This window comes from Limulus polyphemus, unplaced genomic scaffold, assembly GCF_000517525.1.
Source record: "Limulus polyphemus unplaced genomic scaffold, Limulus_polyphemus-2.1.2 Scaffold772, whole genome shotgun sequence".
In the NCBI taxonomy this organism is placed as follows: Eukaryota; Metazoa; Arthropoda; class Merostomata; order Xiphosura; family Limulidae; genus Limulus; species Limulus polyphemus.
The window spans coordinates 315375-331650 of NW_013666382.1; the positions used below are offsets into that span (position 1 = coordinate 315375).

The following is a 16276-nucleotide window of genomic DNA, read 5'->3' on the forward strand; positions in this document are numbered from 1 at the left end:
CAAACGAATATGCATCCTTATTCATCCTGATTTTTTTGTGTGTGAACTATACGTCGTTTAATCTCAAAACTACGTGTTGTGGTTTATCTTTTATGTATTGCGTTATAAAGTTTTGTGATAAATATGTACGTGATAGAGAAAAATGGATATCGTTCTTGGATTCAGCGTACAGGAATCACTGTAGAACATGTAAAACTTTCAAGACAATAAAACCATCGCAGGCTTGTTTTATCAGTATTGTTACTACTGACTATATCCATAGTGATGTACATGTACTGTGTTTTAGATTGTAAAATTGCCTTTGTTAGTATTGTTCATTATTGTGAAAAGGATAACCTCCTACAAAGGGGCATGCAACACATACATATAGTTTTAACATACAATCAAATTTAATAATAATGAAATAATACATTGACTTACTACTTTTCCATAAACTCTTGAAAAATATGCTAAAAGTTGTGGACATGTAAGACTACTTGTGACTGTGTGTACTCCACTTTTTGTCATTGTTTCAAGCTACATTTCCAGTTCAGAAAACAGAATTATGCAGTTTTGTGCAAGAACGGGTAGTTTGTACATCCGTAAATGATAAATACCTGCGAGCTTTCAGGGGTTGTGTCCCTGGTCCACACAGGAGTAATGCCTAGGAACCCTGCTGGGGTTCTCGGGCGGGTACCAGACATCAGCCTGAAATGTCTACAACCACCCTAGATAAGTTCTTGTGATCGCTGCTATATCTCTTTTATTGGATATTTTATTGTTAATAAATTAATCGATATTATTCAAAAGTACCTCACTAAGCAATTTTCTCCGTTGTACAAAAAAAAATAAGAAAAATTCCTATATACTTGATGTGGTGTTGAGATACAAATTAATACACCGGAATCACTTTTCTTCTCATTATACATAGGGAAAAATAATATTTTATAGTGCCCCGTGTTGCGAAAAATCAAAAACTACTTTAAAACTCCTGAAACACCATCCGCCATATTGCAGAGTGTGAGAATAGTGTTAATTTTAGTTTAAAGAATCGAGAACACTTTTCTCCTCATTTTACAAGGTGAGAACAGAGTTTCACAGATCTGCAATATGGTTACACCAAATTTAAAATTACTTTTAAAGCGTCTAAAGCACATTTCTTTTCATCACTCAAGATTAGGACAGTGTCTTACAATGCTGTTGAGGTATGGCACCATACCTAGAAATTACCTTTAAGGCGCATGTAGCACTTTCCTCCTCATTCCCCAAAATGATAACATGGTCATACATGACACTATACCTAAAAGTTACTTTAAAATTTCTCCAACTTTTCTTTCTATTATATATGACGTGAAAGGTGTTTTATAGTGTCGCTGTGTTATAACATATATATATATATATATACATAGAAATTGTTTTAAAACAAAATTGCCCCCAGTGGCACAGCGATATGTATGCGGACTTACAATGCTAGAAACCGGGTTTCGATACTCGTGGTGGGCAGAGCACAGATAGCCCATTGTATAGCTCTGTGCTTAATTTCAAACAATAATAATAAAACAAAATTATGTTTTTCCTTTTATGCAAGGTATAAACGAAATCAAATGTAAAATATTACTATAAAACGAGTGACTCAATCAGAATTTGTAAAGATCTTCAGTCAGAGAATATTTTAGGTGAAGTAACGTAATTCTTTCATTTTAAATATGTGACCTTTTTTTTATATTCCTGTAAACTCCCAGTGGAGCATAGGGCCGCAACAACACCTTGCCAACGGAAGGTGTTGTTGCAGTTATTTGTAGCAGGTTGTTTTTTTACGAGGTGGAGTTGCTAGCCCCGCGCCCAACCCTCCCCTTTCTCATCCTGGACTTGGGACCAGGCAAAGGCGGAGGTTGGCATGTTTGGTGTGACGGGGATTCGAACCCGCGACCCTCAGATTACGAGTCGAGCGCCCTAACCACCTGGCCATGCCGGGCCTAAATATGTGACCTAATACCACATTTCGCCATAATGATTAAAATTAAACCTAAAATGCATAGTATGTGAAATGGGTATTATTCTTCAATATGCCATTTTAATATCATGACAGGAATTGAGGATTAGGAAGGTGGTATAAGAGAATAATGGCATTTGTAACTTCATTCTATAGCTACGTTACGCAGAGATAGACAATTATTTGATTGTTTGTTTGTTTGTTTGAACTTAAGCACAAAGCTACACCATGGGCTATCTGTGCTCTGCCCACCACGACAGTTATTTGAACAAAGGTGTTATTTATTATCCGTTAATTTAATCAGTTCAGAAAGATTGCCAAACAAATTTTCTCACGAAAAACAAATTGGTTAAGTTATGCTGAGAAAATATGTATTTTATAGTATAGTGAACGTTTCGGGATACCATTCTTGTGATTTTGTGTGATGGCTTCGATGAAACAGAAAGATAATATAAGCAGCTTAACAAGGATAACACATTTAAACCATATTCTTAGACAATCTACACGCCAAAATATGAGCTTGAAATCAACGAATCTAATCGATGTCTTTCACCTCTGAAAAAAAGAAAACAACAGAAAAAAACGCTCACTAGTAATTTCATCAAATACTACTTCCCCTTGCGAAACCAGCTCTAATTTAAACACAGAAGAAAATACAAGCCTGGAACAAGATATCTGTAATGTTTTCAATGCAATAGAATAAATGAATCTATAAATGTACAATGCTATTTTATTTCGATAGAACAGACAAATAATTTGAGGACCTCAATCTCCCAACCTGGTGTTTACAATACACACTAACCTGGAACTCCCGAACCTGTTCCCAAACGTTCTGCCGTGAGGAAAGGTCTAAGGTTTACACCTGTCAACAGATGTCTCAATAGCCTCACCACAATGTTGAAAACATTTTCAGCAGACTGTAATTCAAGGTTCACATATTTCTTTAATTCCGAAGATACTTCTAGTGTTTTATACACTGATTCTTTCTATAAATTTGCAAATAATGTACAGTACTTACACTCCACCAGCAGGTCAACTCACAACACTTGATGACTTCATTCAGAAACGTAGAAATAAAATTAATGAACTGAATTTAAACGAAGTAATCATGACCAGAAGTCTAAGAAATGGAGAATATTCAGCTCTAAGGAACTTATGAAAAAAGAATCCATATCGTAATTAAAGGTGGAATCGTGTTAGTTTGGTGAAAAGAAGATTTATGTTTAGAAGAAGCGCTAACACAATTAAATTATCAACAATACTGCACACTAATTCAGGAGGAAACTATTAAGAGTTACTGTACACTTTTAAAGCCAATCATTGAAAAACTACTAGCCAGTACTAAATACTTAATTGTAAGAAGTCCTAGAACACTATTTACCTCTTACCTAATGTTCACAAAGAACCCAGGCCGCCCCACTGTTTCAGTCTGCAGCTTCTTCACAGAAAACTAGTCATAATTTTAGCATGTATACCAAGTTATATTAAAGATACTAACCACACCCTGATTTTTTCTCTTACAGGTCATGAAAAATACCTTTTTATCATGAATATCAAGTCTCTGTATACTTCAGTTATTTACAACGAAGGTATTCTTTCATTGATATACTTTTTAGACCTCGAGGAACCAAAAGATCCTCCTACATAAACACTGAATCGGTATTAACATTAGCTGCGTCCTTCTTCAGTGGTAAATATTATAAACAAACTTGTAGTGTAACTATGGGCACAAAAATGGGATCATCATTTGAAAATTTGTTTGTTGGTTATGTTGAAAAAATTGTGGACCAGTATATCGGAGAAACACTTACTATATTCTGTAAGTATATAAATGATGTTGTTGGTAGAACTTCATTGTATAAAGAAAACCTAGACAGTTTTTTATAACACGTCACCCATTTTCACCCTGTCCTCCAATTCACTTACACAGTTTACAGAGAATATCTTTCATGTCTGTCTAGGTATCAAACGTTGTCTCAGTAATAACCTATTGCTACCAAAATATATTATAAAACAATTGATCCCCGTTCCAGCTTACATTTTGAATCTTATCCTCCATAAAACATTAAAAACTCTATCCCTTACTATAAACTCCTAACACTACGCAGATTATATAGTGAAGTTGATGGTTTTACTATCCAATCATAGGAAATAGTACATTTTTGGCACTAGCAGAGACTATCCCAAATTTCTAATACCCAATGCTGCCTTGAAAGCAGCCAATAGACTTCGTGAATCATTCTTTTGATTAGACTCGAGAGATAACAAAGATCACATTCTTGTAGTTCTGACTTATAATCCTACCAACATAAAAGATAAGCATGTAATCATTCAGAACTAAAAGATAATCTTGGAAGATCCTACCACCAACACCATGTTTAGAGATCGACCATTACTATCCTACAGCCATGATACTAAAGTTCTCAACCTTTTGGTACGTTAACACCTAGTTACCATACTTAGAACCCATTTGGTACCTGACGCTGTGAACGACTCATACAACACTTGTGAATATGTAAATAATACTAATCAAGGTAAAGTTTTAAAAGCTAAATCCTTGCCGTGACTTTATAAGGCACATAAGGCCAGTGCTTTCGAATTCCGGTTACAATGGCATAAGCGGATGATAATGGTGACCCATTCCCTTTGAATGGGATACCAATCATCGCAGGTTAACCCCTAGCTAACAGCTGGTACCCATAATACAGTTCGGTAGACTGAAAGAAGTAGGGTAAAGGGTCTTGCTCAAAAGCATCAGCATGACACTGTCCACCTTCGAACTCGTAAACATTCTATAACGAATCCAAAGCGAGCAGCCACTGAGCCACGCTGCTCCTCCTCAAACACGAGGATCTAAATTAAACTTTTTATAAGACAATCCTTTACTTATACATCTCACTGTCTCATCTACTGTATAATATGAAAACATTGTGGACAGCTGTATACTGGAAAAACAAATCGTCACCTCAGAGACAGAACCCCTGAACATGTGAATGACATAAAACAAAACGAACCCCATCCTTGCGGACGCCATTTCAGTAGTCCACAACATCATATTAGTAATTTCTCTGTAGTGAGGCTCAAGTAGGCACCGTCATAGAACCCATAAACACGTGAGTGACATAAAACAAAACGAAACCCATCATTGTGGACGCCATTTTAGTAGTCCACAACATGGCTTCAGCGATTTCTCTGTAATGAGGCTCAAGTATATACCTTCAAACATTATCAAAAGAAAAACCTTGAAAATCGACTAATTCATAAATTAGATATTCTTCACCCAAGCGGCTTAAATTAACGCTTTTCCTTCCTATACTTTTAGGCCCGGCATGGCCAGGTGGTTACGGCGCTCGACTCGCAATCTGAGGGTCGCGAGTTCGAATCCCCGTCACACCAAACATGCTCGCCCTTTCAGCCGTGGGGGCGTTATAATGTGACGGTCAATCCCACGATTCATTGGTAAAAGAGTAGCCCAAGAGTTGGCGGTGGGTTGTGATGACTAACTGCCTTCCCTCTAGTCTTACATTGCTAAATTAGGGACGGCTAGCACAGATAGCTCTCGTGTAGCTTTGCGCGAAATTCAAAACAAACAACAATCAAATAAATACGATAAATGAGTTTGTTTGAAAAATGAAGAATTGAATACTGACATTTATTCTTTCTGTGTGTGTTTCTTATATCAAAGCCACATCGGGCTATCTACTGTGTCCACCGAGGACAATAAAATCCCTGATCTTAGCATTGTATATCCTTACATTTACCTCTGTCCAAGCGGGGCACATTTTCTGTGTACATATACATGCTTGATGATTCAACAAATCAAAATGCTAGCTTTACTTTCTTGCTATAGCTGTTTTCTTTAACTAAAATTAGTTTGTTTCAAAGAAACGTTAGTTTACAATTCAATTAAGATTTAAAAAAAACATGTTGCTGAAGCACTATAATAATAAACGAAATTTGACGTATGTTATTTTGTTTTTCGGTGAGTGAAAGCTACAGACATTGATTTTTTTTGTTCTTGTAATGAAGACGAAAATAAACAAGTTGCAAGCTATCATCCTAGTAATTTTAAACAGAGTAGCTATAAACTATACTTATAGCCTTGTTTTTCTGGTTCATGCTCAGAAGACGAAACCAAATGAAGGCTTAGTAGATTTTTCCTTTCATTCTTTTCCTGTTTTCTTTACTGTTGTTACACATGGTGATAGTTAGCAGTTAAAAATAGCGTTGTTTTACAAATTCAGGACCATTTTGCACCCTCCCATACTTCCCACTGAAATCGGATGGGATGTGGAAGTAACCGCAGACTTCCATGTACCATCGCTCCCAGAACATTTCCGCCCTATTCAAGGTCAACTTGCTTATTTAGATTTTTCTTGGACATAAAATAGATTGGAAGCTCAAAGTAGTGTCATATTTTTTTTTTACTGTTACTGAATGGCAGGTTGAATTATTTCTTATTACTACTCACGTGTACGTTTCCGTTTACAGCTCTAACGATATGAAGTACACATGTTTCAAGTCACTTTGTTAAAAGTTTAGTGACATGCTGTTCTTTGCGGAGTAAATATAATTACAGTTATGTATTGGTTTGTTGTTTAAGTTACTTGAAAAATGTACTCTTTCTAACTTATATAACTCAATGTAATGAATTATTTAATTACTTTAAGCTCTGTTAGTTATGACATTTATCATTCAAAATGTAAATGATTATTAAACGTGGCTTCATTTTAAGGATTATTTAAATTTCAAGCACGTGCCTCAAATGACAGAAGTTTTTCATTTTTTTATGAATGCAGACTGATTTAAAGTAACTAGTTAGTTTTAAGTTGTGGCAGCAGTTCGTGTCACATTCAAATGATGTTTGACCTCACGTGTAACGGATGAATAAATTGAAATGTAAAACTTCTTCTAATGAGTTAAACGAGCGACATAGCTATATTAATTGGGAAACATCCACACCTGATTTACCCAATGCGGCTTGATAGTGTGAGGACATTTTAAATCACGTGAAAAAGTTTGGGGTCTCGACAGAATGAAGTATCATTCTGCTGAATACACGAGTTTCATCATTTCTAACACATTCTGAATAGGATTGGCACAAATTTTACGCTTAATAAAGTTGTTTAGTTGGTGTTTCTTAATGTTGAAATTTCCATTTTGAGAACAAAATAAGTGATTTTGAGCATATGACAAGGCGAGGCATATGAGGAAGGTTTTTGTCAGGTATGTATACACAATAAAGTTGCTTGTCACCTTAACTTTATATTACGTGACCTCTCATTAGGAATAATATTCTATTGTATAATCTGCTCAGAACTGAAAGCTTCTTCGAAAGTTTCTATATATTTATATACTTACAGTCAGTACAATAAAACAGCTATAAATGAAAAATGCTCTAATAAGACTATAAGTAATGATATTTTCATGCGTTTAACATAAAGAAATTCTTAATGATGATCATATCGTAATTTTGGTTAAAATGGTTGTCTTAATAAAGTAACTTTATTTTAAAAGTAAAAAAAAAACTTCAAACTAATTTTGAATAATCGCTTACATTTTAAAGTTTTAAAAATTTGCTCAATATCTGTATTATTAGTTATATATAGATTTTGTGAGTGAAGCGACGAAACCGGTATTAAATACTGCTTTAAATGAATTAATCCAAGACTATATTTATTTAATTTTGATTCTTATGGGTACAGAGTGACTCAATGTTTTTTACATTGTTTGACTTTAGTCGTCGAATTCTGACCATTGTTAAATCAATTGTTTAACTGAAACAAACCTCATGTTTTTTGCGCTTTACAAATCTGTTAAATTGCTTTTTTTCTTCGGACAGACAATAGAAGTTGTTGGCCATAACTTGTTCTAGCAACAAGTATGTCCCATTTCTATAACGTATATTGATTTACTCTGAGGACAGATGTTCAAGGAAATAATGTTTAATAATAACGTCGCTGCTAGATGTGGAATGACTAACATATTTTGTTTTTGAAAGCCAGAGAAATATTTGCTTCTACCCATTGTTTTGCAGACTAGAATGGTTAGTCAGTGTAGATATTTCTAGAAATATAACTTTCCTTTGTATTAGGAGCCTTCAAGAGAAATAGAATAATACATCGATAATAATTTATTGTCCCCAAAATAAGCCATATTAGCTTCTTTGTAGTTAAACTGCATAAAAAATTTTATTAAACAACAAGAAATACTTCAATAATATAATTAATTATATTCAGCCAGAATTCAACAACTGAATGTTTATTGCAATTAAATTTTTTAATTGGTATCTAAGAACAACAAAGTCCACTATGAATAAAATAAGTAAGAAATTCTCAATGAGTTGTTTAACAAAAGTGTTTAAACAACAACAAAATTCTAAACTTTAATATTTTTAATGGCCAATGAAATGATACAGATACAACTTAGATTAAGAAAAATCTTCATTATAACTCACCGGCTTTAACCGTCCAAGATAACAATCGAATAGTCCCGTGGTCATTCTGTGTTTGAAAAGCGTATTGATAATATCCGCTGAGTCGATGGGATGCTTGGCTCCTGTACACTAAGGCGTCTCTTTTTTTTGGAATACATAGTTTCTCTCGCGTCTCATTGGGAAGAGGGTTTTGTTGTGGAATTTCCTTGGAATTGGTAGCATCTTCAGAAATTTCTGTTAATTTGTATAACTACAGTTAGTACAACGAAACAACTATCTTAATCATTGATTTATGTTAAGACTGAAAGTGTTGCGCTCAGTAATCATATTTACATGTGTTAATAAAGGTGTAAAGAAATTATTTGTTAACTTTTGATTTAAGCTCCAAACAATTTAAAAATAATTCTTGTGTATGTTTTTGTGTCTGAAGATTTGTATCTTTGTTGAATTTCGAGCAAAAGTATTAGAGAACTATCTGTGCCAGTCGTCCCTAATTTTGAAGCGATAGACTAGAGGAAAGGCAGCTAGTCAACAGTGCCCACCGGAAACTTTTGGGTCTTTCTTATTTGGTAGTTGACTGTCACTCGAGGGCATTCACAACTCCAAAGTGCGAAGCATGTTTTTGCGGCAACGAGCCGCAAGTCACGAATTTTCAGATTCATTGTTTGGGCATGTTAACCACTAGGCCTATGAAGCAATTACAGTATATAATAATGTGTTGCATAGTTTAACCACAAAATAAGAAACAAAATTCAAGGTTTCTTGAAATATAGATTGCTTCTGAAGTTACAAAAATTATAATTACTATAATTTTGCCGGGTTGTACGTTATTTAGTTAAACTAAATACTTTTTAATGGGTATCAAAATAAAATTCACATACTGTAGTTAAAATTCACAGAACTGACCTTCACTGATACACACTGGACAACACCTCCCGGGTATTTGCTTTAATTCACTGCAGGATTTTGTTTCTTTACAGCTTAGACGACTGCATTCAACTTTTCCTAGCTTAAGGTGGCGAAATCGCAAGGAATAATTATATATATATATAAACAACACTTAAAACAAATTTCTAACAATCATTTTGAATGAGTTAATTTTGTATGTTACGTCTAACTAAATTTACATAAAGCTTAATCACAACACTTGCATCGTTGTATTAGTATTATTATTTCACGGTGTTGTCATTTTAATTAGATTTCCTTACACACACATACGTATATCTAAACGTTCAATACATATTTTATCAGTTACATTCTTAACATGATTTGAAAACATAAATATTAAAGATAAACACATCCTGTACTGTTTTATATATATGACTAAAAGTCATACACAGTCCAACTCTTCATGTGTGTTATAATATATATTCTAATATTTATAATTTCTTATGGTTGAAAATGCACAACTCACTATAAAATGTGTCTGAAAATTAAATATTTATCTTTAATTCAAACCACTATTTATTTATTATACCAAGCGCCTGCCAAAGTGTCTTCTTTACATAGCTTTTCTGTCATGCAGTGCAGCTCTTTTTTTATTATTATTTCCTTACGGTTAATTTCAGCTACAATAAATCCACTGTGACTGAAGCAACTTTATTGCGGTTGGTCTGTTTTTAATTTATAAATGAATACGATAATCATTTATCACGACTCTGTTATGAAGGAAAAGTGAACAAACTTATGTTGTATCTATAATAATGCCCAACTGTTACACAGTAGAAAGTATCATAGGTGGCAGACGCACTATTTCCTAATGTTAAAATATTTTCGGAAATTCTCTTTTCATTTGTTCATAGTATTTCCAGATTAAAAAACATGTATATTTTAAAAAGGATAATATATTGTAACTCATTTAACTAAAGAGTTAAAAAATTGTTTACGTTATATATCCATATGTTTAACATTAAATATTATAAAACTTTTGTTTTATTATGAATGTTAAAAGGTAGTTTGAGTTTATTTCTTCCCGTAAATAACGCGCGTGTGTGTGTGCAGCAAATGTAATACTTTTATGGGGAAATTCCTCTTCTATAATCCAAATACTTTACATTAAAATATATTTACACGAACCTGACACTTGCATATAACACATTCCATCTGTCCAAGCGGTCCAATCACAGGGTGCCACGTAGCACCCTGAGAGTAAATCTGACCTCCAGATAAACAATCTGTGAAATTTAAGGAATAAGTGGGATCAGAACATTACCTTTATTTTTTTCTTATTTGTCTATGATCATAATCTTATATAAAATTAAGTTAACTAAGCAAAGCTAATTTTATTCCTGTATATAATGTGTGTGTTACTAATTAAATTCCCGACGAGACAAATATTTTCAAGAAAATCAAGACTACTTAGAAATCCTAAGAATAATCTTCATATATTTATTATTATTTGTTTGAAGTTAAACACACTGGGCTATCTATGCTCTGCCCACCACGGGTATCGAAACCCGGTTTCTAGAGTTGTAAGTCCGCAGACATACCAATGTGCCACTGGTTGGTATATCATTTTATTTAAGTCAGTATAATATCAATTTTGCTATTAAACTGTAAAGTCATTGGTTAAAAAGTGTAGAACGTTTTCTAATGAGCATAAGTGTGAGAATAAATATACTACGTGTTTATTTTTTTTTCATTATCAGGAAACTAGGTTCCTAAAAACAATGTGGTAATCAACGATTAAGCTCGGACCTTTTATTTTCTTTTGCTTGTGATCTGAGAAAATTGAAATTTTACTAACTAAAGGAAGGTAATAGAATATTGTTTTTTCTACTTGATTTTTAAGAACCTTTGAATCTCTTGCTATGTTGAGCAGGGGATTGAAAGATGACTTTATTGAACCTTATGAAGTTTGGTTCTTGCTTTCTTTGTACTCTGGCGAGATGTAGTTTAGGTAATTAATTTCTTTGCAGTTAGTGCTACTAATGACGCATAGTTAAGATTATCACAAATAAAAGCTAATTAGTCACTATTCAATAAAGTTTGTTTTCTATATTTCGACTGCTTGTTAAATTGTTATCCAAACATTTAGATCTAAAGAAATTCAAAATTATTATATAAATAAGCTCTTATAAGAATGATTAAATATTCTTATTTTTTCGTTGTTATTATTTAAAGTCTTTAAATATATATATATATGTACTAGTCAGAGTTAAGAAGTTTAGAATAATCATAAAACGATAGTAAGGAAACAGACACCGACCGTTAGTAGAGTTCCGCCCTTTTATACTTTCATCTGTTATCGTGAACGTAACGAGCACGTGTTCCTGGCTATTGACATCTTTGTTATTAACGTTCTCAGCTTCTGGTTAGAGATGAAGAGGGAAAAATTATTGAAGCAAAACATATATATGAAATACAGTCTTTCTTATTTTTCAAACTTACACTTTGTTTTTGGAGCTTTATTCATAGTACGAAAAAACGTATAAAACAGAGGATCATCGTCTACATTTTGATGCTTTATTGCTCGAAAATGATAATGACCTGCGATCTCAATCTAGTTTGAATCTCTGGATCACCAATAAACGAAAATATAGTAAAAATATGTTGTGAGATAGCAAATTCAATTTGTTTATGATTATGATTGTGTTTATTATTCATTTATTATTTCCTTCTATCGTTTAGTTTACCTATGCATGTTTAGTTGCATTAAAATGCTAACTCACCTTCTAGCTAATTATTTGTATTTCGAGTAAATATGATGCAACTGACACTAGCTTCCCTATCGGTGACGTACAGATACTATTAATGTAGCAGAAGATTATGTAAATTTATGATCACACGAAGTGTACCCTCCTGACCTACTCAGTGAATAAATACCCTGCCAGAATATTGTGTTTGCTGTATTTTTTGGAATTAAGTTTTTCTTTCAGATTCTTTTTCTTGATTCCATTATTTGAAATAATATTGATATTTATAACATATTATTATTAACATTAGTGTCAAGTTCTGGCCAGGCACGTATTTATAAACTGTGTTTTGGAAATTGTGGAATTCATTTCTAAGTGTTGTTATTGTTAAATAAATTGATGTGTTTTTTTTTTAACCGTGATTGTAGCGGCGTATTCAGTTTAGACCGTTACAGTGTAAAAACATAAACTTTCGTTTGTTTGATGAATTTCTCGCAAGGCTACTAGAGGGCTATCCACCCTAGCCGTCCCTAATTTAGAATGGATAAACTGGAGGAAGGGCATCTAATCAACACCACTCACCGCCAACTCTTGAGATACGCTTTTGTCGACGAAAAATGTGATTGACCGTCATATTACAACGCTCGCACGGCTGAAAGATCGAGCATGTTCAGTGACAGTAAAGGTGATGCGAGACCTTAAACTTTCGTATATAGTAACCGTATTTAGTAGTTTGGCCATTAAGCTTAGCCAACGATATACCGATGGACCTTGTTGGCTTCCTAAACACATTATTCTAAATTATGGTGCATCAAATTCCTTGTGGGTCCATGACTTTGTTGGTTACAGGGTCTTTAATAACATACAAGTTTGGCCATTAAGCTTAGCCAACGATATACCGATGACGTCCATATGGACCTTGTTGGCTTCCTAAACACATTATTCTAAATTATGGTGCATCAAATTCCTTGTGGGTCCATTACTTTGTTGGTTACAGGGTCTTTAATAACATACAAGTCCTACAAAAATTTAAATAAAAGTACCGTCAGTGTTGAAATTAATATCATCAGTTACCTGCTGATGTACCCTATGTCTTTCGCATATGAAATTAGTGATTTCACTTAGAATTTTTTGTAATTTATTTACACTAAATGCTGTAATAGCTAAAAACATATAAATACTCAATATGATGCAATATGTGAACCCCAACGGTAGCGAACAGTAATTTGAATGTTAAAGAAAACTTCTTGAACCTCGATAATTTGATCACCTACTATCACAAGGATCAAGGAGTAGAAATGCAAGGATTAATCAGCAGTTATTTCTACGTATTCTTTCGCCATTCAAAATTATGGTGGACCACAAAACTTACAGCTACAAGTTTACAATCTTTTCACTGCTTTTACTAAATGGAAGGGTTAGAGATATAAAACACGTGTCTCTCGATGGAACTGTAGTAAGTTTACGGACTCATAACGCTAAAATCCTGGGGTAGATTTCCCGTGTTGGACACATTAGACAGTTCATTGTGGCTGTGTTCTAAAACAAACAAACTATCTGAAAAATTAAACCACGTTATAAGAAGCAGGCTAACTGTGGAGCTTTCATGGTAAAACTTTAGATATTGGAAGTGGGATATAAATCAAACATACTTTAGAATTTATGTTTAAATTTGGAACATTTTGGCGATATGCCCTGACGAGCAGACAATTGACCTAACGTCCTAACACAATATAGATATATCAGTAAACCTCCTGGTGAGAAGTACGAGAGGGATTAAATTCTTGAGCAAAAATATTCGTGAATTATATCCAACTGGAATTGTCTAATATATTTGTTTAACGATGTAAATCTTTATTTTTTCTTCATACGTTTAAAGTTACCAGTTAAAGTAACCAGTTCTATTCATCTTGTCTTAATGTTATAAGAAAGTTTTATTTGTTTGTTTTAGAGCAAAACCGTAGAATAGGATAACTGCGCTGTGTTCACCACAGAGATTGAATCCCGAACATTATTTTTGTTCAGGAGGAATCAGCTAAAAACGTGACAAGATCACGAAACTCGAAGATACATCAGTTACCTTGACATCGCCGTGACATTACCCAGATGTTATCCAGTATTGTGTTTTATAACTATAATTGTCATTTTGATGTCTTTAATTATCAGAAAACGTTCGTCAATACGTGATATATACTGTTCGATCTTCCTAGACTGTAGCTCACGAGGTGGCCCGCAAATTATCAACCAAGATGACTAGTTCAGACAAAAATTCTAATCTACAGGCTTTAAAAAAGGTGTGAATATATAATTATACATCGTGTTGACTTCAAGCAGGTTAACTCACGCTTATATTCTACTAAACCTCCACACTATGACATGAAAGCCACACGCCATTGTCATATATATATATATATAGATAGTCATTGTACTGATGATACAGAAACTGAATCTTGATGAGTGTGGGAGGGGGATAATTGGCATTCTTGAACAATAACCATCTAGCCTGAAAATCTGAATTACTGCAAAGAAGTCGTCATTTCCTCCTAGTATTGTCATCACGCTACTTTACCTACATCATCAAGATTATATGCTACTATAAGCAATGGTCATTAGGCTTTTCAAGGGACAGGGAGGGATAGGATGATGGCGCACGAAGCAAACACTTGTTTTTATGTATTTTGTAAGTAACTTCTATTCTTTTTTTCTTTACTGTTAGTTTCATTAACAGTATTGGTTAAAATGTTTAAGATAGGTATTCTTTATCATTTCTCATTTTTATTATGAGGACTATTTTGTATTTTTAAATTAGTACATAGATATCGTAAACCTCCTGAGCTGGACGAATCTCGCGAGAGTATACTGGGATGATGGCAGAAAATATTGGTAACAGTGACAATACCTATTTGATGAATCAATCGATTATAATTATTATAAATAAAAGCATTATATTAAATAAACTACATTCATTACTGGGTTAATTTTTATTTCTAATCTACGTAAGTATGAAGCTTATTTGATCAGAAGTCAATGATAAATAACCAGTTTAGTTCCAGTATCAATTTATACACGTATGTCGAAATTATACACACACACACCTGGTTGTAAAAGGGGCTACAAAAATTGTCTTTTTTTCATTCTTTTTTATAACTAAAGACAGTATTCTGACAAAGCTGTAAATGATTTGAAGTATGATACCTTCACGCGATCAAACAATCTTTTTACTGATTTTCGTTGAAATAAACACGTTGAATTTACCCTATAATAATAATAAATCATAGCTATGTTGAATCATATTATTTCTTTTTAGTATAAATGAACTGGATATTAGTTTTCAGATGATCACTCTCAAGCCGTACAAAATTAATTTTCACTCGCTTCTATCCATTTAAGAATTTTGTTTTAAATGTACGCGTGGACTCTTTTAATAAGGTAGAAAGAACCCGAATTATTTATTTTTTCATTTTAATACAATACAGAAAACTCAAAAAAATTCAGGCAGTACGCGAGAAACCAGTATATTAGTGTCTTAAAAGACAAATTTGGTTTGAATTTCGCGCAAAGCTACACGAGGGCTATCCGTCTATAATTTAGCAATGTAAGACTAGAGGGAAGGCAGCTAGTCATCACCACCAACCGCCAACTCTTGGCCTACTCTTTTACCAACGAATAGTGGGATTGACCGTCACATTATAACGCCCCCACGGCTGAAAGGGTGAGCATGTCTGGTGTGACGGTGATTCGAACCCGCGACTCTCAGATTGCGAATCGAGCGCCTTAACCACCTGGCCATGCCGAGCCGCTCTTAAAAGAGAGTAATACAAAAGTTTGGGAGTAAAACAAAAGTATAGGTAAAATACAATGTGAGATTTACATTATATCAGAACTGTACTGAATGTATACCTAAATAATTAAACGGTATTGGATAAAGAAGAAGAAAACATAATTAGCTCTCAGTTACCGTGTGTATGGGTGACGATTAAAATAGCTGGTGGATGTAGAAAGTTAAAATTGATGCTTCAAGTCAGAAAAAATCGATTACAAAAATTGGTTTCTGCAATAATGTAAGCATGCAAAATATTCTTCCAAACAAAATATTAATTCATAGAATAAAACAACAACAACAACATGTGGAACGACTCTGCTATTTAAACATAACATTATGTAAACAAAAATGTTGGCAATAAAAGTGGTTCATTATCATGGTAACGTTCTTGATTTCACCTACAAAACATT

At 33.6% G+C, this 16276-nt stretch overlaps 1 protein-coding gene across 1 annotated transcript in view; it reads right to left on the reverse strand.

Annotated features, from left to right (window-relative positions):
- LOC111086003 (chordin-like protein 1) overlaps positions 1–16276 on the reverse strand; it is a 55873-nt gene that overhangs the window by 2899 nt on the left and 36698 nt on the right. The window contains exons 4-7 of the mRNA XM_022387175.1: positions 11617–11718; positions 10485–10582; positions 9315–9417; positions 8430–8642 (exon numbers count right to left, since the gene is read on the reverse strand). Coding sequence (XP_022242883.1) covers positions 8430–8642; positions 9315–9417; positions 10485–10582; positions 11617–11718 — 516 coding nt within the window. The remainder of the gene's footprint in view (positions 1–8429; positions 8643–9314; positions 9418–10484; positions 10583–11616; positions 11719–16276) is intronic.